We start from the raw sequence: 25,889 nt of genomic DNA on the forward strand, positions 1-25,889 counted from the left end.
CTCTTGAATTTGGCCTCCCTGTGTTCCGGGACCTATTTGGGCAGATCCGGCACCTCTCGTGTATAGAAAATAACAATAATATAAAAACATTTTTAAAAAATGTATAAAATAAGATAATAATATGCATAAATTTATTTACAGAACAAACCCCAAGAATTCCATGTTGTTTATATACATTTAACGTCATTTGAAAGAGTCTGAGATTTGTTGATGCACTGAAAAGCTGGACAAACAAATCACACCCCTGACATAAAAAAAATGTGAAATTTGCGGCATCTGGGGAGCAAGCAGCCAGAATCAAACGGTATTTCAACATGCGAAAAAGACAGTTGCATATACTGTCTTTTTTCAAAAAGAAGGAGGATGGTTCAAAACGAGTCAGAAAAGCAGCAACCGGCGATGAGGGCAGCTACAGCGATCATGATAACATGCAGCAGGAGGCTAGCGCCGCAGCAGCTAGCTAGGTTCACTGAGGCTGCTACCGTGTCAGCAGCAAGTCAGGTTCAGCGCCACCCGGAGTGGGGGCCAGCTACAGCGCCAGCAGTCAGCCAGGTGGACCACCAACAGCTGGAGGAACAGGCCGGTACCCTTATGGGAAATTCGTTTTGGGCTGCACAATTTGTAAGGTGATGGGAACTTTGGGGCCAGAGAAGACGGGGGGCGGGGGGGGGATGAAACTCGCAAAAGAATAGGTTTGTTTCATTTATTGTAATCTTAGATTTTTTTTTTTATGTAAAAGTTACAGGCAGCCACAGTTTAGAGGAGGAGGGCCAGCCAACATGTAAAACATGTTTGCGGAAGGTGGCTGCTGAGGAGGCAATACCTCCAATATGATTTCGCATTTATACAAAATTAAAGGCTGGTAAACACTATCATGAACATGAATGTTTCCCACCAGCTACGAAAATTAACTCCAGCGTGTTTGGTGTGCCTAGCGGTGGTAAATCATGTGTTTTTTTCTTCTTCTCTCTCTCTGGCAACTGTCTGTGTTGAGAAAAAGTGTGTGTGTATATTGTAAACATGATACGAGTCATACACACGTGCTTTTTATGGAAAATAATTACATTATTTTTGTTCTGATGGTAATAATGGTGAGCTATGGCTGTGGGTTTACCCTCACCAAAATGTGTGCTTTTATTTTATTTTATTTAGAATATTTCAGTTCTTTAAAAAAATATATATTTGAACTTAACATTATACGTATGTTCCAATTTGCTAATATGTTTTGAAAAATAAAAATTCCTGTTGAATGGAAAATAGTTTAAAAAAAAAAAAAAAAATTAATCCAGCTATCTCAAAGTAACACATTTTGAAGCTGTAATTGGAATACAGTGAAATCTTGATATTTTTAAGTTTATCATACCGCTAGAATCTCATACCGGCACATGCCTAATATAGGCTATACCGTATATATAATTTTTTTTCTATGACAATTTGATGACTGTCCTTGTATTAGGTTAGGTATACATCATATTTAACATAAATATTCCATAAATCTGGTTTGTCAGTCGAAATGGTAGTATGTTGAGCGGAATTTTCCCATAAGAAGACTTAATTCCATTAATTAGTTCCACAGCCCAAAAACCTACACTAAATCCTTGATAAATACTGCAGGTACAATTAGGAAAAGCAATTATACAAAGCAAAATAAATAAATTATAAATACAAATCTAAATAACAATAATGATAATGATAATAAATCGGAAATTAAAAGGCATTTCTATTGTCACTTTATCTTATAGAGATAGGCGAATGGAGGTCGGAAGAGACGGCGGATGGAGATGGAAGACCGTCGGGGTCATAGACATATTCTAGCCGTATTTCAAGTCAGTTCACTGACGCACACAGCACACTCATATTTTTCTATTATTTCCTTCTTAATTTTAATGATAAGCATCACCTGAACTTGCCTTTTCTTTTCTTTTTTTCCACGTTGATTTTTCTCGCAAGAAACTCAGCTGTACTACCGATACTAGAAGGGTTTCTGAAGCTCTCTTTGTTCAAGGTAAGATCCGGGAACAATTCATTTGTGATTTAGAGGAGATTTAGAAAAAAAACATAAAATTGAATCCGCATAGTATACAATCCACTTTATCCTGATCACGGCTTTGTGCTTTGTAGACTGACAGAAAGACAGACGGACGGACGGACAGACAAAAATGAAAGTAAGTGCCCATTTTCTTTTCCTTTCTTTCTATTTGCTTTCACATAAAATAATTGTACACCTCTAGACTTTTGGAAAGCCTTTAATTTATCATGAGTGAAAGGTATCTATTAAATCGGAATAAATGTCTCCTAGGGGAAGTGGAGGTGAATCAGACCAAAAATTTTCATCATCCTATATCTAAAATGGACTGTGAATTTATAGCCAATACACATTTTATGCATCCTGTTAAACTTCCTCCAGTCTTCAAATGCTAAAGCATGTAGAAATTTTGCCCAGAATTTTTGAAATTTTGGAGATTTTGCCCACTATATTTCTTCTAAGTATTCGCCGTGTCTTTACTGTCCGCCATCATGCTTTCCTTGCCACCCAAGCAACCGCGCATGCGCCCAAAATATGGCAACAAAGATCCTCCAATTAGGAGCAAACATAACACATATGGGACAAATATTTTTTTAGAACAGGCATTGAAAGTGTCCACTTTCGGGATGAATGAGCCTTACCTCATTTCCGCGACCACAGTGTGGCCAGTGAATTCAGCAAGTATGTAAATAATTGCATACTGTACATCTTTGACTGAATATTGTTTCCTGGTCTACTGGCAGCAGGTTAGGCAGGCAGGTCACAGGACGAGTTTCATTACATTAGCACCATCGTGTTCTGCTGTGTGTGCTGCAGGAAGATTAGCCAGTTGATTGACAATCCTCTTAAAGGAGTCCGCATTAAGCCACAGAAAAAGAGGCCGGGTGCCACTTATACATCCTTCGTCTTCCTCTCCTTCATGTAGAAGAAATCTGACTTATGGCTTCGTTCCTTTCACATTTTTCCTTCTTTTCCGCTCATTTTCTGTTTGTCCACTGTCCTGTTGGCCTTTAGGAAAAGAGTCTTGATCTCGTTCGTCAGCATCTCCTGCCAATTGATACTAACAAAGATAAAACTTGCAATTAATATCAGAGACACTACATAACCAACCACACAATAAGCACACATAACTCCACAATTGCAAATCTACCACAAATAAAACAATAAAGGTAAATTACAGTGTCATGGAAGTTAATTCACAAGACAAAGAAAGTTTTACACAATCAGCTTATGGGCAGGGTGAAGAAGTTGATAAGATCAAAAGATTAATGTATAAGATCACAAAGTAAGCACTGGAAATCAACGTCGTTCACACTACAGGCAGGCTGTTTTCCACAGAACACAACACCAGCTGGCATGCAAGTTCTCTACCTGCAGGTCAAGCCTTTTTCTCTGCTTTCTTTCTTTTGTATGTGGCTATGTCTTCAGGACTCAGTCCATGATTGTCTTCCCTGAAGTAGCATACAGCAGTTTAGACGTGTTTGCACATGATTAAAGTGCATCCAAAGTATAGGATATCCCCAAAAATTGTACATTAGACATGCTCGTGTTCAGTCAACTTAGACTGCCTTCGATGCAAAATTTGGGAACAATTCCCCAACTAGCAAACAAATTTGGGACTTGGCAGGTTTACCAAATATTCAAAAGGAAGACTGCATGTTTCGCAAGAAATTGACTATCTATTAACATGTGTCGTGTCACATATTGAAAACCTCTGATAACTAAATTAAAAAATCTTTCAATTTCACACTTAGCTAGCTGTCAATTTTTGACACAACCTTTATAGATGGGTTTTTAATACTGTATCTTCTTGAACACTAAAGCAAACTTGCATGAACACCAAAACCTGTAAATGGTAACTTACCCTGGTTTTATCTCTGGCGGATTTGGCAAAGGCTTCGCAAAGTCAGACTTCCCCACGAGCCAGTACGTCTCTTCAACGCCTTTCCCCTGATCAGAAAGGGCACCGTTATATCCACTTACAGTATTGTGGCCTCCCATGTGAAAGAAATTGTGTTTTGATTGATGACACACTGCAAATATATTTCAATTTCCCCAATGTGTCACTACGATTGATGCCACACTGTCAGAATTGATGTAAATAACTCACAAACTGCAGAGCATCCATGTTAAGTGTAACTGTAAAGCTGAAGCTTATCGAAGACTTTAAAGAAAAGGTGGCCCTATAAAAGCCATATATCTTTATATACATACATACATACTGTATGGGAGTACTAAATGTGTGTTTGGAAGCTTGACTGTACGTGTGTGTCTGGACTAGATATGTAATGTATATTAGTGTCTATAAAAGTATGTGTGTACTGTATGTACAGTATACAGTCCTGTACATAGTTACAGTGTGTATGTACATAATATAATTATGTATAAATGAATATCTACATGTAACGGTATCGTGATATAATGATTATGAGTATTATGAGTATGTGATTATGCATATCAACTACATACTGTATGTGGAAATACAACATCTTACATTTTGTTTTAGTTAATTTCAAAAAACGAATCCTAATACAGATTCCTAATAATTATCACCTTCAGTTCCGTCTTGCCCCTGACTTCTATTTTATAACCTTCCTTGAGAGAGCGCAGGATGTTCACAGTGCTCAGGTTTACATGGATTCTATAAGCTGAGAAAAAACAATCAGAAATGTCACATTAAGGGACTTAAAGCTCAATATACTGTACAGCACTGGAAACTCACGCAGTCCGGTGGATTCCATTCTTGAGGCAGTGTTGACAGTGTCACCAAACAGACAATATCGAGGCATAGTCAGGCCCACCACACCAGCAACGCAGGGGCCTCAAAAGACACAATTATGCTACTTTGAAATGAATTAGCTTAAAAATCCAAGGGCAACTTTGATCTCACAGATTTCGGCACAATTTTGGTGGACAGTTAAAAATTATACATACATATGTGCCATACAAATATTCACCTAAAAATTATAGAATGTATTCTGATTGACTGCTACAGACATTTTCTCTTGCCATTGGATTGACCAATCGCCTTGTTTGCCCAGACATGTCCACTTTTCATATCCTGTCCGAGACGTCCGGCAGGCTTTTATAAATTCATTAAAATGTCTGGTTTTCATTATTTTTCACAGGACCAATTAGCGTGTGTTGAAATTGCCCAGTAGTTAAGACTTGTATTACGATCAAAACGTATATGATCAAATACTCATGTACCCAAAAGAGTAATTAAGTCGAAAATACCTTTATTCTACTTTGGATACAAATTTGCACGTGAGTGCACAGTCACAGACTCTCTTTATCATACCGTCAACTGTCAATTCTCATTCACAAACAAACCTTCGTCACAACATGAGCTCACAGGCTATCGGTATGTACACTTCCTAAACTTACTTTTCGGCAACTGTTGAATTCTGTTGGAGCTTTGTACTGGTGTGATCTGTAAAATCCCGTTTGGTGTCGCATCGTTGTGCTGCTAATGATTATAAACTCTTATAGCAATGTTCGATTTTGCTTCGGCTACTGGTGTTCGCTAATAGGGTAGCTGTCAGTGAGCTAAGCCGCGCTAGTCATTATGGGAAATGCAGTTTTTAAATGTTGTGTTTGGAAACATGTTTGAATCGTTTGTCAGTTTACTTCGGTTATTGTTTGCGTGCAATCTAGAATATTGAATAACAATAACAATTGAGTGGGAATAACAATTTCTAAACGACAATTGTTGTTTTAGAAATTTGCTTGGGTCTGCATTATATTATTATTATTTTAATTTATTTTAATCATTATTTAACCAATTTTTCTTTTATTTATTTATTTATTTATTTATTTTTGCGTTTTTATTGTTAAATGTTTTTTAGGAATAAAGCCTGTTGAATAACGTCTGAGAAATTGAATTTCTGTCTTTGGTTATATACTATATAACCAATATATGTATATGTATATATATAATATATATACAGTATATATATATATATATATATATATATATATATATATAATATAATATATATTTTAAAAAAAAAAAAAAAAACTTAATTTTTCTATCCAGACAGAGGAGGCACACTTTGAGTAAACTTTGAGTAAAATTCAGGTATCTCGAGGCCGATCCGAGTGTCCCCTTTTTTAGATATCAAAATATGGTCATCTTACTTTAGTCATACTGTAGCCTCACACAAGTAAGGGAAGTAAGATCTGATTCTAAATGTCAGTCAGTTTAGTTTAACAAAATACACAAACAACCTACAAGAATGGACTACCTGAGTGGATCCCGATCCGTATCCTGACAGGTACATCGGGCATATGGCGCATCCGGAAGGTTCCCACCGAGCTAAGGATGTTCAGAGACATGTTGGCGACTTCAGCAGCGTGCTTGTTGCCGTTTCTCTTTGGCAAGCCTGATGCCACCATGTAAGCATCCCCGATTGTCTCTACCTGGATAACATATGGCTGTTTACAGTTTGCCTGTGTGATCTCACAATAATTTAACGGGTAAATGAAACAAAGTTAATTATTATGAAATCAGATTAGCAAACTATCGTTCAATCATGGTTACCACATATACTGCAGATGGCCTTAGTTTAAAAAAAACCTTACAATCTAAATAAAGATATATGATCCCCCCCCCAAATCAGATTTGTCAAAAAACTGCTCCAAAACAAAATTAAATGATAGACAAGGCAAGCTTATTACATCAGTGTTATTAAGAGAGAGTTTGGGAATATTAGAGTAGGTCTTTATATAACCTGCCTCCAATAAATCAACCGAACAATCAAACATAAAAAATGTCAATTTCTGTCTGCAGTCAACATGCTTTTTTTTGTTTGAAAAAACAAAACAATACACCCGGATCAAATGATCAGCTCATCATTAAGCACTACGGGAGCCTGATAATGGTCCAGGTTCAGGTGTGTTGAGGTGGGAGAAATGGAAAAAAAGCTGGACAGGGACTCTCGAGGACCGGAATTGGGCACCCCTAATCTACAGCATCCAGTCAAACACCCCGAAATAGTTATACAACTATTACAGAACACTGAAATCTTTTATGAACAAGAAAAAAAATAGTTCAAGATTTCATGAAAAATTGAGTGAGTATTTGTGTTTCACCTTGTAGACATCGTGGTTGCTCAGCACAGCATCAAACAGAGTGTAAAGGTCATTGAGGAGATCGACTACCTCAATGGGGTCACTTAGCGATGATATTGTGGTGAAACCCACGATATCACTGAAGTAGATTGTAACCTGGTCAAAGTACTCCGGCTCCACTGTAGCGCCGGTTTTTAGTGCCTCGGCCACAGACCTAATGGGTACAAGGGAGTGATGATAATGTGACCTTTTAATAAGTTGTGTTTACGTTCGAGTGTGTGTGAACTGACGGTGGCAGCATTTCAGAGAGCAATTTCTCTGTCCTGTGCTTCTCCGCCTCCAGCTCCTCCGTTCGCTCTCGGATGAGATCCTCCAAATTGGAACTGTACTGCTCCAACATCCTCAACATGGAGTCAATGATGTTGGTCTTCTTACCCTTGTTGATGATCTTGAACTAAAAGAAATACAAAAACTAATATGTTAACAATCTCAACAAAACCAAAAGAACGACGATGTTAATTCTTGTCTAGTGAGCAAACCCTGTCAAAAATCTCATCAAAGTTGGGTCTTCGGTCCGGAAGCTCACTCCAGCACTGTTTCATCAGCTGGATACATTCCAGAGGAGCCTGGTCGGGAGCAACAGTGGGCCGACACATTGGTGGAGGCTTCTTTACTTTTCGAATGATCTCTAAAAGAATATACACTATACGTAAGGCCATCAGGTAATGGGTGAAAACAAACCAGCAGAGAACAATGCTTGCATTCAAACATCTGAATTCAAACAGGTTGTCAACACCAATCATACATCTGTTAGTCAATACTTTTCATTAGTTCTTTATAGACATGTGCCGATTATCAGTTTCAAGGTATACCATGGTATGAAAACATCACAGTTTCAAAACCGCAAACATTTTTCTTCATACCGTCCCTACGGTATTAGCTATTTTTTATGCGCCAAAAATGCAGGGAGAAATCCCTTACTTGCAGCTGCAAGGCTTAACCCTACCCCACCAACTTTTTTACCCCCATCGAAGAAAACGAAATCGCTAGTATGGGAATACTTTGGCCATAGACTTCATAATGATATTGACGGGACACATTCCCCAGACACTGCACCACGCCTTCAAGATAGAGGCCGTCCCAAACTACACTCGAGTTGGTTGAAGTTGGTTGCAGTTATTCTCAAACACATGCAGCGATCCAACGCCAGATTTAGGTTGAAAAAGTACGAAAATCTACCGCATACCAACAGGAAGGATTGTCTCAGGAGTGATTTGTTCGAGGATTCATGGTAATTATTATATTTTTCGTACAATGCATGCATTTTGAAACGGTGTGAAAAAAATTAATGGGAGAAATTAACCGCTACGCCATTGGCGTCATAATTTGCAATATTTAAGTAAAATAACTGCTAACTGCCCGTTTTTTTTGTTTAAACCAAGAATCGTGACTGTTTTACGTCCATATCTATAAAGAATTCAGGGATTTAAGCATTTTTTCCCAAGAATTTTCAACGTAAAAAGCTCTTTGTGGTGATAAGGTAACGCCACAGTGGCTTAAAGACTAGCAGCATATTTGACATATTTACAAAAAAATAAATGCTACCTGCCCTTTTTTTGCTTTTAAACAGGAATCTAGACTGTGTTACGGCTATATCTACTGATAATTCAGGGATTTAAGCATTTATTCACAAGAATTTTCAACATACAAACAATTTTCAATTTCATTTTAAAAAGCTCTTTGTCTGTCATTCCACACAGTCAGCTTTGACGGAGATAGGCCCCCTATTATTTGGCCCCGCGCCCCGTGTCCCATCAATATACAGTGGGGCAAATAAGTATTTAGTCAACCACTAATTGTGCAAGTTCTCCCACTTGAAAATATTAGAGAGGCCTGTAATTGTCAACATGGTTAAACCTCAACCATGAGAGACAGAATGTGGAAAAAAAACAACTGAAAATCACATTGTTTGATTTTTAAAGAATTTATTTCCAAATTAGAGTGGAAAATAAGTATTTAATCAATACCAAAAGTTCATCTCAATACTTTGTTAGGTACCCTTTGTTGACAATACCGGAGGCCAAACGTTTTCTGTAACTCTTCACAAGCTTTTCACACACTGTTGCTGGTATTTTGGCCCATTCCTCCATGCAGATCTCCTCTAGAGCAGTGATGTTTTGAGGCTGTTGTTGGGCAACTCGGACTTTCAACTCCCTCCGCAGATTTTCTATGGGGTTGAGACCTGGAGACTGGCTAGGCCACGCCAGGATCTTGAAATGCTTCTTACGAAGCCACTCCTTTGTTGCCCTGGCTGTGTGTTTGGGATCATTGTCATGCTGAAAGACCCAGCAATGTCTCAATGTCTTCAATACCCTTGCTGATGGAAGGAGATTTTCACTCAACATCTCTGGGTACATGGCCCCATTCATTCTTTCCTTTACACAGATCAGTCGTCCTGGTCCCTTTGCAGAAAAACAGCCCCAAAGTATGATGTTTCCCCATGCTTCACAGTGGGTATGGTGCAATTCAGTATTCTTTTTCCTCAAAACAAGAGAACCTGTGTTTCTACCAAAAAGTTCTATTTTAGTTTCATCTGACCATAACACATTCTCCCAGTCCTCTTCTGGATCATCCAAATGCTCTCTAGCGAACCATAGATGGGCCTGGACGTGTACTTTCTTCAGCAGGGGGACACGTCTGGCAGTGCAGGATTTCAGTCCCTGGCGGCGCATTGTGTAACTGATAGTAGCCTTTGTTACTGTGGTCCCAGCTCTCTGTAGGTCATTCACTAGGTCCCCCGTGTGGTTTTGTGATTTTTTTTATCCCCGTTCTTGTTATTATTTTGAAGCCACGGGCTGAGGAAGGAGTTGAAAGCCTGTGTTGCGCAACGACAGCCTCAAAACATCACTGCTCTTGTGGAGATCTGCATGGAGGAATTGGCCAAAATACCAGCAACAGTGTGTGAAAAGCTTGTGAAGAGTTACAGAAAACGTTTGGCCTCCGGTATTTTCAACAAAGGGTACATAACAAAGTATCAAAATGAACTTTTGGTATAGACCAAATACTTATTTTCCACCATGATTTGCAAATAAATTCTTTAAAAATCAAACAATGTGATTTTCAGATTTTTTTCCACATTCTGTCTCTCATGGTTGAGGTTGACCCATGTTGACAATTACATGCCTCTCTAATATTTTCAAGTGGGAGAACTTGCACAATTAGTGGTTGACTAAATACTTATTTGCACCACTGTATTATCAAGTCTATGCTTCCGCTACAGATAAGTTACAGCGGTTTAGAGGAGGAGGGCCAACCAGCATGTAAAAAATGTTTGCGGAGGGTGCCTTAAAGGTTAGTAAACATTATCATGAACGTTTCCCACTGACTACGAGAGTTAACTCCAGCGTGTATAGTGTGTCTAGCTGTGAAAAAACATTTTTTCCCCCCTCTGGCAACTGTCTGTGTTGAGAAAGAGAGTGTGTGTGTATCATGTGAACATGATACGAGTCATACGCACATGCTTTTTATGGAAAATAATTCAATAATTTTTGTTCTGGTGGTAATAATGTTGAGTTGTGGCTGTGAGCTTACGCTCACCTAAAGGACTGCATTTATTTAAATAATTTCAGTTCTTTTTGATATTTTTTAAAACCTATTTTAACTTAACATTATAATTACGTTACAATTTGCTAATGTTTTGAAAAATAAAACTCCTGTTGAATGGATGGAAAAAGGTTTATATACATATTTTTAAACCAGATATCTAATAGTAGCACATTTTAGAGCTGTAATTGGAATACTGTGATGACGTGAAACCGTGATATTGTTGCTTAAGGTTATCATACCATCAGAATTTCATGCCTAGTTCTTCAGTTGTATAAAAAGGTTCTGTAGACCCCTCCCCCAAAGTCATCTGGCCTACACTCCTGCTCATCCATGACCCTAATGAGGACAGCGACTATAGAAAATGGATGGGTATTTTGCCAACAAACATTGTCTATATTTGAGACACACCTTCAGGTGGCAGGCCCAACATGCAGTACGGCGGTCCTCGGACCACCACCTCTTGGAGAATAATGGAAAAACTGTAAACATCTCCCTTGTATGTGCCTTTATGGGAGCTTGCGAGATCCCTCAGGAACTCTGGCGCCGTCCAAAAGAGGTCTTAATAAAGCATAAAGAATATGAAGTGTGCAGTAATTATTGCTGCAAAAATCTCTTATGTTTTGATGTTCCTGGTAGAAACAATAAGTAGTTACCTTCAGGTGGAGGTTTTTCTCCAGGAGCTTTCTGAGACTCTAGCAGCTCATTAAATCCATAGTCGGTAATCTTGAGCACAAATCGCCCGTCCACCACGCAGTTCCGAGATTTTAGCCGGCCATGTGGGAAATCCCTATGGTGGAGGTATTTCATACCCTGAAAGCACAATGTGCCTTATTCTTTCACTGCATAATACAAACATTGGCTATAAATCAGACATAAATAGCTGTTTTTGTCTCAACCACTAGGCGACATCGCCACAGGAACCAACTTTTCTCCATGAATTCTAAAACCGGTCCCAATTTATTGATGGGCAACACTGTCAATGATAATATGAGGCACCGTAATATGTCCAATCTTAGGACGAATGGACCAATGTGACCCGCAGCAAGTGTGCTTTGGGAGTGTCAGTGATGATCTCATGTGCCAGAATTCTTATGCCCTACATGATGGTCTAAAAAGAAGGCAGACAGCAGAGTTGGTGTTTACCTTGATGAGGTCGAGCATAAGTGAGGATTTGAACATCCAATCTAATTTGACATCATCGTTCCTAAGCAGGTCTTGCAGACTCCCCCTGGAGCAGTGCTCCGTTACCACCGCAAACATGGAGCTTTCCGTGAAGAAGCCAAGGAAAGGATTTACGTTTTCGTTTCTCAAGTCCTTCATCTGAAAGATGTAAATGACAGCATGTTTGCCTATCTCAGTATTGCAACAGAGAAAGAACCTTGTGATAATGGTGTTTTATTATCTCGATTATAGTCATACAATTACGGTAGTTCAGGTTTTATCATAAAAAGCAATTGACTTATAATTGTAGACTGTGTGCCAGTTCATAATGAACACAAGACATTTCAAATGTTTTTCCAGACTAATTTAAAATAATGTGTTGTTTCCTATCGGAATATTTATAGTTCTGACCTTGGTAAAAATCTTTGTGCTGCTCTGCTTCACCTCCTTGAACTGTCCATCCTCAAATTTCTTTAGCCACACCCAGTCACCCTGAGGAGAGGTCTCATGTTACATGTTAAAGGGAACCTCAGACTTAAAGATTTGTAAGCTCTAATAAGCCACAACTGTTCTATTTTACTAAAATTTGTTATTAGAAACACATAAAATATTGCCATTGATTTAAAAATCTATAACATTTAGTACATGTTTTGACCTACAGAGGGCGCCATGGTTTAAGTGCGCAATGGACGCTAGGGGTGATGACGTAGTTCGTCACTGTCACTCGACGAATATTACCGGGTTACTGCAATTCCTGCTACGCAGCGAAACATCCAACACAGGCACTCATTGGTTAAAAGCGGAGAGTACTTACTATTTGTGTTTTTATCTAGTCTTTTATTACCTTTTCATTGCTTCAAAATACATTTTGCATGTGTTTCCCTCTCATACTTTTAAGCATTGTGTGTTCTTGTGTTAGTTTTAAAGCAGATTGTTGATCTGTTGACCACAGTCACGTAGCATATTTAAACCACCCTTATTTGATATGACTACATTTAAGAATTTTCTTAAGGCATCTTTAGTATGTTCTGTCTGTATGTACCTAAACAAACAAGCTGATAGCGCATGGTAGTACATTAGGTGTCAAATTCGTCTCTGGTGAGACGTTACACCGGTGTAGCACATTATAGCGGAACAACGCCCCCCCCCCACTCTCCTCTCATCCCGTCTTCCCAATTCATTTAGCTTTTGCTGCTAGTTTGTGAAATATCGACATTGCTGTCATGCATATTAATGTTCCTCTCGGATTCAAATTGAAAGCGTTAAATAGATGTTTATGTCGCTAGAGTTATACTCTGGAGGCCCGGCAGCGTAACCATGTGACATCACCGCCCTGCGACGTCAACAACAATGGCGACCTACTAGTTAAACTACTTTTACAAATTGTACAAAAACGAAACATCAACAGGGGTTTCAATATCAAATTATTTTAACTCATAATAACGTTTATCTGTTAAGAACTACAAGTCTTTATATCCATGGATCGCTTTAAAATATTACAATTTTATTATAACTGCCGAAATAACATTGAGCATCAAGTTTTTGATGTGATTTGGAGTATAGTTCCATATTATAAAATCTCTGTGTGTTTGGGGAGTGAGGGGTCGGTGTGTGCAAGTGCGTGTGTGTGTGTATTCACATTTTTCTTATGATAGTTTACCTCAAATATGGCCACATTGGTGGTCTCGTGCGTTGCTGTTTGCGTGCTGTTCAATGAATGTGAATGGTCAGCAGATTTTTCCTCCAGAGCACTTTTGGACTCACTCATATCCTCTAAAGTAATTTTCTGTGGATAAAATCAAACAAAAAATGTCATACAATACATAAATAAATAATTGCAGTCGATAAATGCGACTTTATTGTGAGTCCATATACTTTCTGGGATGTTAAAAATACGGCAAGAACTTTTTTAAATTAGAAAATTGAGGAATAAACTGGGTTTTAATCCAAAATCTTTGTTATTTTTGGTTTCAAAACTAACACTTTGTTCCACAGCACCGATGATGAATCAATGAATGAACTAACATTATATTAATGATTAATTTATTGTTTTCCCTGTCCCAATTACCCAATTTATCCAAATTAATATTTTCGACTTTCAAAACCTCTAACGGATTATTATGGAATAACTGTTCTCGCAATGTTGGAACTCTATGCACTGCTAAGTTGAATTTATTGTCTAACAGATAATGTTGATGAAAGCCAATGTGTGGGAAACAACATGACTGCGCACCCTCTTGCTTGTCTGTGGGTTGATAAAAGTAAGATCCTCTAAAGTCAGCAGGATCCGATTTGGGCCTTTGATCAGTTGGATTTGCTGTAGTCTCCTCCTGTCAAGTCATATCCACAAATGGTGAGAAAGTCAACCTATGACAACAGACCTCACTGGAACTTCTCAATAAACTCTTTTTTTATCAAAATAGTAGAGTGTCTACCTGATGTAGAAACTGATGATGAGCCCTGTTACAGCCAAACCCAAGATGACAGCAAACACTACTATGATATAGGTGACCTCCACACCTACATAAAACCAGGATGACAGTAAAAAGAAAGCGCATGCTTCGCATCTCTAATGAAAAGTCCCTTACCTCCTTTGCAGAGAACACTCTGAACAAACCAGCAGCTGGAATCTGACGGTGGAGGAGATCCTCCTGGGAAAGAAATGGATTTCCCAGCAAAACGAAGCTGCCTTGATTTGAGATCCACCACGTAGGTCGGGTAAAGCTGGCTGCCACCTTCGCTGGAGTCCAGGATGACATAGCTGGTTTTGATTTCACCCCTGTTGTCAACCTGCACCTTCTGATTGAAGCCACTGAAGGTTATATTCTTTGTGAAGTAGGCCAGGTTTGATCCTGAAAGAGGCATTTCAGCTTTCCTGGTCTTGTGGATGGACTTGGCCAGGAGATAAATGCTGTTATAAATGGTGCCAAATAATGGGTTAACCTGCAATCCAACGCAAAGACTGTTAGTGTGAGTGACCATTGTGCTGTGCTCAAGTGCAAAGAACCCAAAATTATTTCTTTGCTACAATAATTAGCTTTATCGTGCAATGGTGCCTCCATTTTTGAATGATATTTTTATTTGATGTATGCCCTGGCTCATTTAAGATCGGCAAACTGTATATTAGACAAGAATGCTTCTTTACTCGTTCCCACCTGCTCTGCAGCCACATTCAGCGCCACTTCCCCACTTTCTTTAGCAGCTGTGTACGCCTCGTTGAAGGACACGGAATCTGAGACTATGGTGATCGTGAGCACGGCGTCATAGGCCTCACTCAGCCTGCTGTTGTTTTGCAGGGGAAAGTATGGGGCGTTGTAGGGCAAACTGTAGTGCAGGGCATCGTAGGGCACGAAAACGTACTTGCCGGAGGTTAGACCCATTTGTTGTGCCTTGATGAGAAATGTGGCCTGTTGCTCCCCTCCGAGCAACACAGAGTGCATGCACATGATGATGACTGAAACACAAAAGAAAATACATGTTATGTTACACTACAGTACATGATCGAAGGTACTGGGACACCGGACAGTTCTATACAGACAAAAAAAAATGAAATGCAATGGATATAATTGCATTATAAAGTTATAATTGCTTGTACTTTTTGACAATCACGTTCTACAAGGTGTTGGACCTGTACGGTATTCAGAGGACTTAAGTTCATAACTCTGATTCTCATCCAAGCATCTTTTTGCAAGAAGAGAGTGTCTACTACCCTTTCTCTAACCCACCTTATGCTAAATTAGTTCATACATTACAACTTATTTTCCAAATTCTAAGCATTCATATACAGTGCCTTGCAAAAGTATTCGGCCCCCTTGAATCTTGCAACCTTTCGCCACATTTCAGGCTTCAAACATAAAGATATGAAATTTAATTTTTTTGTCAAGAATCAACAACAAGTGGGACACAATCGTGAAGTGGAACAACATTTATTGGATAATTTAAACTTTTTTAACAAATAAAAAACTGAAAAGTGGGGCGTGCAATATTATTCGGCCCCTTTACTTTCAGTGCAGCAAACTCACTCCAGAAGTTCAGTGAGGATCTCTGAATGATCCAATGTTGTCCTAAATGACCGATGATGATAAATAGAATCCACCTGTGTGTAATCAGGTCTCCGTATAAATGCACCTGCTCTGTGATAGTCTCAGGGTTCTGTTTAAAGTGCAGAGAGCATTATGAAAACCAAGGAACACACCAGGCAGGTCCGAGATACTGTTGTGGAGAAGTTTAAAGCCGGATTTGGATACAAAAAGATTTCCCAAGCTTTAAACATCTCAAGGAGCACTGTGCAAGCCATCATATTGAAATGGAAGGAGCATCAGACCACTGCAAATCTACCAAGACCCGGCCGTCCTTCCAAACTTTCTTCTCAAACAAGGAGAAAACTGATCAGAGATGCAGCCAAGAGGCCCATGATCACTCTGGATGAACTGCAGAGATCTGCAGCTGAGGTGGGAGAGTCTGTCCATAGGACAACAATCAGTCGTACACTGCACAAATCTGGCCTTTATGGAAGAGTGGCAAGAAGAAAGCCATTTCTCAAAGATATCCATAGAAAGTCTCGTTTAAAGTTTGCCACAAGCCACCTGGGAGACACACCAAACATGTGGAAGAAGGTGCTCTGGTCAGATGAAACCAAAATTGAACTTTTTGGCCACAATGCAAAACGATATGTTTGGCGTAAAAGCAACACAGCTCTTCACCCTGAACACACCATCCCCACTGTCAAACATGGTGGTGGCAGCATCATGGTTTGGGCCTGCTTTTCTTCAGCAGGGACAGGGAAGATGGTTAAAATTGACGGGAAGATGGATGCAGCCAAATACAGGAACATTCTGGAAGAAAACCTGTTGTTATCTGCACAAGACCTGAGACTGGGACGGAGATTTATCTTCCAACAGGACAATGATCCAAAACATAAAGCCAAATCTACAATGGAATGGTTCAAAAATAAACGTATCCAGGTGTTAGAATGGCCAAGTCAAAGTCCAGACCTGAATCCAATCGAGAATCTGTGGAAAGAGCTGAAGACTGCTGTTCACAAACACTCTCCATCCAACCTCACTGAGCTCGAGCTGTTTTGCAAGGAAGAATGGGCAAGAATGTCAGTCTCTCGATGTGCAAAACTGATAGAAACATACCCCAAGTGACTTGCAGCTGTAATTGGAGCAAAAGGTGGCGCTACAAAGTATTAACGCAAGGGGGCCGAATAATATTGCACGCCCCACTTTTCAGTTTTTTTATTTGTTAAAAAAGTTTAAATTATCCAATAAATTTTGTTCCACTTCACGATTGCGTCCCATTTGTTGTTGATTCTTGACAAAAAAAATAAAATTTTATATCTTTATGTTTGAAGCCTGAAATGTGGCGAAAGGTTGCAAGGTTCAAGGGGGCCGAATACTTTTGCAAGGCACTGTAGCTACCGTAGTTTATGTCCATCTATTTTACTGAAGTGTTTTATCCTGACAGTCCTCAAAAATGTTGGTTGACTAAAGATGCAAAATCTTTCATTGGGTAAGTGTGAATGTTTCTTTGTCTTGTATGCACCCTCCAACTGGCTAGTGACTAGTCCAAAGCCTCTCGTCTAAAGTCAGCTGAGATACACTCACTCAAACATGACGATGACAATCGTATTGAAAATGAATGAATGATTTGAATCTGCAGTTTAACAGACAGAATTGTAAAAAAAATGTTAATAATAAAAAAAAATTGGGATATAATTAAACACCACATGTGAGGGCATTACAATTAGTGTACCACTATTAAGAAAAAAATCTCAATATTAGATTTCAATTAAAATATACAAATTAATTAAAGCCATCTAGCGATGTTAACACTATACATAGAACTTTCTCTGCATAAAGGAAGCCTTTATAAACATAAGCACAGGGAAATTTTTAGTGCTTTCAGTGCAGCACCTTGTTTTGCCACAGGATTCCAGGCAGCATAAATTTGACTGAAGAGATATAGTCTGATTAAAAGAAAGAAGATTCTTTTTTGTTATAATTCCTGTAATCCATGTTGTATGTTCTGTTTTTATATGTGTTGTAGTTAGTACTGCAATGATACCTTTTATACGGGAGGAGGGGGATTCTGTATGGAGGGAGATTTGTGTCTTTATTATTCAATCCAAAATTTTTTTTGCTTCAATTAAAAAAAAAAAAGTTGCTTTAATCAAAATATTTATTTTTAATCAAAGAAAAAGTCACTTCAAATTTTTTTATTTTTTTTTATTTAAGTAATTTTTTTATTTTTATTTTTATTTTTTATTTTTTTTTTTTTTATTGAAACAACTTTTTTAATTGACGTAATGTGATTTTGCGTTTGGACCACATTTTGGCTAGGACATTTGTGTCTATTATTCAATCAAAAAATAAGTTGCTTCAAACAAAAAATGTATATATTCAAAAGAAAAATCACTTCAATCAAAAAAAAAAAAAAATTCAATTGTAGAAAAACATTTTTGAATGAGAAAAATTATTTGAGACTCAGAAATTTGCATTTGAACACTTAATTTTTCATTGAAACTGTTTTCTTTAAATGAAGCAATCCTTTTTGTGTTTGAGCCATATTATGGGTAGGACATTTGTGTCTAAATCATTCAATCCCAATAAAAGTTGCTTCAATCAAAAAAACTATTTTTAATCAAAGAAAAAAATCACTTGCAAAAATAATTTTTCTTATGAAATTTTTTTTTATTTGATTTAAAAAAAAAATTTTTATTGAAGTGTCACTTTTTTGAAAAGCAAAAAGTATTATACTCTTTTTTTTTTTTTTTTTTTTTTTTTAAAGTGGAAAAAGTTTTTGGCACACTTTTTTTTTTGAAGTGGAAAAAGTTTTGAAGGCACTTTTTTTCGATTGAATCATTTTGACACAAATATACAACTTCAACGCTACTTCCGGCATGTTTGAGTGGCAGGTGACTACGCCAATGGCATTAAAGCATGAAGCAAGACTAATGGCCACCAAGGCTCCATCCAGCCATCGGACTCTGCTTGAGTCTAAGCCATCAGGATCTCACCGGAGTGCCCGCGACTGTTCGGTGCCCTGCTGCTTTTTTTTTTTTTTTGATTGAATAATAAAAACACAAATCTACCTCCATATGAATGTTGTCACGAACTAAAAAACAAGCCGCATGCGTGAATCATTGTTTCACTTGTTAAACACTTGTGTGTAAGTGAGCAGCTGGAGCAGATTTGAAAGGATTCCCTCAATGAAGCATTTAATAAAGCTAAGCATTTCCCTCTTCTATTTTATTCTTGTTTAAAAATAATTTGGTGGGACAGTAACATGTTTAAAACTTATCATAATGATTATATTTGAAGTGCTTAAAAAGCATTTATTAGAATACACATATGCATTTTTGAAAATGATCTTTTGGGGAAAAAAGGGGGAAAATGTCTTATTTGTATCTCTTTCCATTGCGAAATCTGAATAAATACATAAAAACAAACATTTTTTTCTAGGGGAGGTGGTTGTTTGCTACTTCGCGGTTTTTCACTTCTTGCGGCGGGTTCTGGTCCCCATTAACAGCGAAAAATGAGGGATCACTGTATTGTATAGCAACAGCACGTTATTCTTGTGTACTTAGCAAAACCAATTAATGCCATATTGGTACCGATTAAACTTGTATTGGTATCTGTATCGGTATAACACTAGTTGTAGTAGCAGTTTATAATTACGAAGACTTAAATGCTTATTTTTGTTAGCCCACTCACCTCTTATCTCCCCTGCGTCTTGGATCCTCCTCAGCGTGTTCTCAACTTCGGTCTCATTGAGACCTACAGATGTTACCAAGGCAACGGGAAGTCCCTTTTTCCTCATCGCAGAAGCCACTCTCTCTGCCGTGTCCATCCAGATGTCCTCACTGGAGGACACCACCACCATATTAGCCCACCGGAAGTGCTTCAGCACGGTGAAAAGAACCTCAGAGGGAAATGGCACGGTCCTGGAATATGTTGGGAACGCCGTAATGCTGTCCAACTCAAAATTGACGCAGCCATGAGAGAAGATGGGCTTGTCCCAGTTCTTTGCCAGCAGTGATGCTGCAGTACAGTATCCTGGATTAGTCGGGCCCATGAACGCATCTGCCATATTCTCGTAGTTTATAAATTCAGTAAGAGCTTTAGATGTTTCGCAAGGCTCTTGCAGAATGACAAAATCCATCTTTAGACCTAAATTCAAACTGAGGTCTCCGTTAATCCTGTAAATAGCAAGCCTTGCGGCGGCAGCAGGCAGGGTCTTGTAGAAGATCGGGTCGCAGTTCCAAGGCCCAAGAACCCCCACTTTGAATACCAAACAGTGAACACAGCAAGGGAACGTTAATAATCCAAGCAGGACACATACAAGAAAGTTACAAAAAGGCCGTGCCAGAAAAGTATGCTTGCTTTTAATTATAAACACAGTTGGATGTTTGGGCTCCCATAGAAGTCGAAAATGTTGCATTGTCCTGGCTTTGGGATTGAGGTAGTGATGTTCTAGGTTCACTGCAGGATAATCATCTAAAAAGTAAACACATTCTCAGAATGTTCACATTTGAAATGGATGTCAGAGTAACTATGTAAAATGCCCACCTACCCTTCCTTTTAAGTCATCAAGACTGCTCCAAAGTCCAGGCTTTACCTCATCATCTTCGCAGCCTTACCTGTGTTGAGCTACTGTGGAGCCGAATCATTGCGCTTGGACCGGCAGGCTGCCAAGTGACAGGTGTGGAGACCGGGGAGACGTTTGGAGACAACTTCAGCACCCTGGAGAGCTACTTACGCCCCACAATCACCCACTTTAACTGCTCTGTGTACAAGTGGCAGAGCTGGGTAACAACAAACAACTGAGCTCCCCTGCACTCATCATGGAAGCAAGGTTAAAAAAATGTAATGCAAAATTGAGATTGAGGGAAGAAAAACAATCTAAAATACTAAAAAATGTATGTGGTATAATATTTTATGATGAAGGCCAAGAGCCAAAGACTCATTCAATCCACTCCGTCAAAGTGACCTAGTGCCAAAACGACTGTGTTACTCGCTAATCCATTTTCTCCGAGGCACATTGTAAGAGGATTGACAGCCGGCCTTTGTCTAGTCCTAAAGCCCTGTTACAATGCAGGTGGAGCTCCAGCAAGGCCTCTTTTTTTCCTCATTTAACATATTACTGGCCTTGAAAATGCACCCTTATCTTGACTAATTCATTTTAAGCAATGAGTTTGTGGAAATGATGAGAGATGACTTTCAAAATATGACAGTCACACTAGAATGACTGCACTTTATTTGGAGATCAGAGGCACTTTAAATGGTGGAAGCTATGTGTGTTAACTGACATACAACATGATTTTGAATGTGATTGGTTAATTCTGAATGCAGTCATATGAGTCACATCCCTAGTTAAACTGTAAGATGATATAGACATTTCTGCATCCACATTATTTTAATTGTTTGGCTTTCTCTATAATTAATTAATTACTTTAAAAAATATATATTTAAGTTTGTTTGTATATACTGCATCTAACATCTGAATTACGTTCATTAGTCTTGAATGTTAGTTACAAGAAGAAAAAAAATAACGTTGTATGCTTTATTCCCTGCACTGTGTTAATTCCTGCTCATGGAACTGATATTGTGCTGATTTGTACTCAGTTATTGTGTTTGACGGTTGGGTCTACTAGCACCAAACTATACTTTCAAGAAATCCTCTGAATCTGTGTGATTTGAATATCGAGCTGAGGTAAAGCCACACAGACAGTAGGACACACCGTAACTGTGGTTTAATTGCTCTTATACACCAACATCTTCTGCACCTTAAATGAATTAGAAGTCTTAGTGGACTAGGAGTAATTAAAGATAACGAAGGATGCTCCATACATGTGCCACCCCCCTCGAGGCCAAGAGCCAATTTTACTGCGTCAGTCTTTTCGGATGCTTTTGAAAAGACTATGCCCATACTGATGAGATTAGATGGTTGCCACAACATCCACCATGGTGACACTTCAACAGGTGACTGCAGTCAAAAACAGTACAACAATTCATCATGAAACATGAACAACATGAATATTGTAATTGTTCTAAAATCACAAATTCTTCAAAGAATGTGGACATTTACAATTATATCATCTTGTAAAGGAAAACAAAAAGTAAAAATGTAAAAGACATTGCACAAGCCAGTTCATATGCAGATGCATATTCTTCGTAGCCGTAAAATGATTCCACCTTTGTTGACCCATATCCCAGGTAAGCCCATGAGCCTCTTAAATGTAACACCTTGACACCACTGCTTGCATACAGGAATATAAGACAGAAATGATGACTCAACACATTTACCACCCAGTAAGCAGCGAAAACACCACAGCTCATGGTCATGATTCACAAAGACATGAAAATGTGCTAGTCTCACTGAAAATAGATTTTTAAAAACGTAAACAAAAAATAAGCACACGTGTGCCAGAGTACACTACAGGCTGAAGGCTGTGCACGGGTGCCCTCTACTGGCTAACTCAAAACCTACAGTCAACACAGGTATCAACAAGTCTACAATTAATTAATCAACCCCGATATAAACAAGTTTCCGAGGTATTTCCGCTTTACTTCCGCTTACTTACTTTCTGTTTACGACTTCCGTTTTACACTTTCTCCATCCAAAACAACAGTGGAGCTCTAACATTGCTCATCACAATCCTTCAAAAAAGACAATTTGGAAATTCCGCATTCGTCTGCCATCATCACGACACGGGAGGACAACATGTTCATGAAGGCAGATGTGGAACCAAGCCCGTGCCACCACAAAGACTGGGAGTTTATGTAGCTATGTTGCCGTTCGTGTTATGGAAGGTGTGTTTTTCCTATCCCTGCATTTCCATGTGTCCGGTGCTTAAAAAATACGAAAGCTAAAATCTTGCACATGAAACGACTTGTTCTCTTTGATATTGTTATTATGATGATGATTGTAATTATGATGATGTTTGAATATTATTAACTACAACTACTGTCATGCTGTAGTTGCTGCAACACATTCGATCTGCTGCTAGCGTGTTGCTAATCATTACGTGTAGGATGGCACAATCATGTCAACGAATGAATGCAAGTGTTACAAGTTTTTTGTTCGTTTGTTTACAGGTGGAAAACGCTGTTAGGCAACGGAAGTGTGATGGCCCTGGCTGTTTAACTGTGTTTTATTCTGAGAAGCCAACAGTCAGCAGATCGTCACCTCCCCTAGCTGGCTGCCTCCCCTCCCAACGTGACGTAGGCTGATGCTACCCAATGGGCAGACGACGTCCGATTGGCCACGAAAAAAGGGCACCAAGCTTGAAAAGTCAGACGCTGTCAACTGACAGCTGAGGTCGCATTTGACAGCATTCGTGCTGCGGTCCTCCTCGCCAGCTGTTTGCTTGCCATTCCCTCTCGTGTGCATTTGATCGCTAGTTTGATACACTCCCACTTTTTCGGTGAAGTCTTTTGTGTTTTTTCGTTGTTGGATCGTTTTTGTTCACCACTGTTAATAAGAGCATTTAAGCAGTAGGGGTAAGCTGCCATTTCTGTTCAACCCGTTTTCTCCTGTTTTCTTTAGTGTAAGAAGCTAGGGTAGTGGCTTGTCTTTTCTTTATTTCCTTTTCACAATCAGGGTTTAGTTAGCGGGTGGGGTTTAAGTGCAGATTCCTTTTGTTTGTTATTTTGGCCTGGGCTTACCCTGAAGCCAGCTTCGTTCGTATTTTGTAAATTCTGTTCATTGCGAGTTTGATTGTTGTAAATAAATTGTGTCCACTTGTATACATATGGCCTTTTTTTATGCTACGTCCTTAGCGAGCCGTCCGTGGGAAAACAGGAAGAAAAATTGATGTGCCTCACAACACTTACAGTACGTCGACGGACATATATCGAGACTACGTGCTTTCTACTTTGATAATGGTAGGCTTGACTTATGCTCCACCTTCGTAAATATTTTTCTAATAACTTTTAAAATTTCGATTTATTGACCTGTTTTGGACATTCGCCAATCGTTTTAGGTAAAAAAAGGAATGGAATCATGTTTTTCAAATGTTTTATTGCGATCAATATCTGCAATAAAACAATGACATACTATACTATTTTTGTTTATATGTACATATCTTGTAGTATTTCCTTGTAGCAACAAAATCTGTGTCAGGCATTCTGCATTCGGCAACTATATTATTTGTAATTTAACCTCATTTTGGTCACTCAAGTGGCCGGCGTATTAATTTATGCCTCACATCAACAGAGGCTGCAAAGGTTGTTCTAATTTTGCCCATGAAATATCAACAAAGTGATAATGACAAACATACAATCTATTAGGTAGATCCTTAGGTTTAAAGCACATCCATAACTTTTTTTCTGCACCTGGTTTCAATTTAAGACGTATGGCGAGGTAGATCAACCCCTGGCGCTTTGAAGCTGGACGCTGTTCAAAACATTCCACTTCCAACCATACAGTATATATAGGCCCTTCCAGGAGTTCACACACAGCACAGAAGGTTTCGGAGTTTCATCTACGTCGTGCTGAATCCATTTTTGGAGATCCCTTGGGTTCCTCCGGTTTGATTTTGCAGTTTAAACATTGTCAACACACTGCTTACTTCAACTGCACTTCATGGTTTTCTGTCTAAACCGGAAGTTCATTTAAGAAATTATCAAAAATGGCGCCGCCCATGTTTCGCTAATGAAACTTATATATCTATTTAAAAAAAAAAAAAAAAATATATATATATATATATATATATATATATATATTTTTTTTTTTTATACCCAGTGCTGTGTTATTGTTTTACCATTTCTTTATTTTATTTTATTTTGTCTTTTAATCTATTGTTGTGTTGTGTTGCTGGACCTTGAGTCTGTTAATAAAAAATCTATCTAATCTATCTATCTATCTATCTATATATATATTAGGGCTGTCAAACGATTAAAATTTTTAATCGAGTTAATTACAGCTTAAAAATTAATTAATCGTAATTAATCGCAATTAATCGCAATTCAAACCATCTCTAAAATATGCCATATTTTTATGTAAATTATTGTTGGAATGGAAAGATAAGACACATGACGGATGTATACATACAACATACTGTACATCAGTACTGTATTTGTTTATTGTAACAATAAATCCACAAATGGCATTATTAACATTCTTTCTGTTAAAGTGATCCACGGATAGAAAGACTTGTAGTTCTTAAACGATAAATGTTATAGTTGTAAGTTATAGTAATTTTATATTAAAACCCCTCTTCATGTTTTCGTTTTAATAAAATTTGTAAAATTTTCAATCAAAAGTAGAGTTAATATAATAATAATAAGAATAAAAATAACAATAATAAAAATAGAGTGAAAAGTTTTACGTGTATTTTGCATAGCTAAATTGATATGGAATGCCAGTTTATTTAGCATTGTTGTTTAACTGTGTGTCAGAATAGGGCCTCATTACTATAGACTAAAGTGCTTTTCTTTTTGAGAACATTTTTTTTTTTTTTTTTTGAGAGATAGGAATATTATTTTTGTTGTGCTTTCACTAAACGATACTTATGTTTGTTGTGAAGGAGAAGCTTATGCCAATAAACGGCGCGCCTGTGTCCACTCGCCTTTACTGTATAACATATACAGGTCGGAGAACAAGTATTTGATACACTGCCAAAACCCATTGGCAGTGTATCAAATACTTGTTCTCCCCACTGTATCTGTACATATCTTACCCAAAATAAAACAAGAGACACATAATTGCCACCAAAAGAAAGAAAACTTACCAAAATATGTGTGGAGCACAAATAGCAATTTGCATTGCATTGTGAATACAGCATAAACGTCTCACAACTACTAATTCTCCCACGTTTAGAAGACATAACATGAGTATGGAACGGCGCTGCCCCCAAGCGGCCGGTGGTATTCTCTTCACTCTTAATGTCCATAAACAGCCTCATTGTAATGTTTGAGGCAATATGCCAGCGGGTGCGTTAATTGCGTCAAATATTTTAACTAGGGTTGTCAAACGATTAAAATTTTTAATCGAGTTAATTACAGCTTAAAAATTA

The 25,889-nt window shown here is 38.2% G+C and overlaps 1 protein-coding gene across 1 annotated transcript; it reads right to left on the reverse strand.

Annotated features, from left to right (window-relative positions):
* Positions 1-663: 663 nt before the first annotated feature.
* On the reverse strand, positions 664-24,455 carry gucy2f (guanylate cyclase 2F, retinal). The gene is made up of 19 exons (XM_057839528.1): positions 20,444-24,455; positions 19,585-20,367; positions 15,022-15,320; positions 14,455-14,809; positions 14,302-14,386; positions 14,100-14,196; positions 13,527-13,652; positions 12,278-12,358; positions 11,849-12,025; positions 11,359-11,515; positions 11,114-11,263; positions 7,639-7,787; positions 7,390-7,553; positions 7,121-7,313; positions 6,274-6,448; positions 4,749-4,847; positions 4,580-4,674; positions 3,891-3,976; positions 664-3,086 (listed from the first exon to the last, which is right to left on the reverse strand). Exons 2-19 carry the CDS (start codon positions 20,309-20,311, stop codon positions 2,981-2,983), a joined length of 3,321 nt encoding a protein of 1,106 aa, XP_057695511.1. The 5' UTR covers positions 20,312-20,367; positions 20,444-24,455; the 3' UTR covers positions 664-2,980.
* Between the last annotated feature and the right edge of the window lie 1,434 nt (positions 24,456-25,889).

The sequence above is a fragment of the Corythoichthys intestinalis genome, chromosome 6 (assembly GCF_030265065.1).
Source record: "Corythoichthys intestinalis isolate RoL2023-P3 chromosome 6, ASM3026506v1, whole genome shotgun sequence".
Lineage (NCBI taxonomy): Eukaryota > Metazoa > Chordata > Actinopteri > Syngnathiformes > Syngnathidae > Corythoichthys > Corythoichthys intestinalis.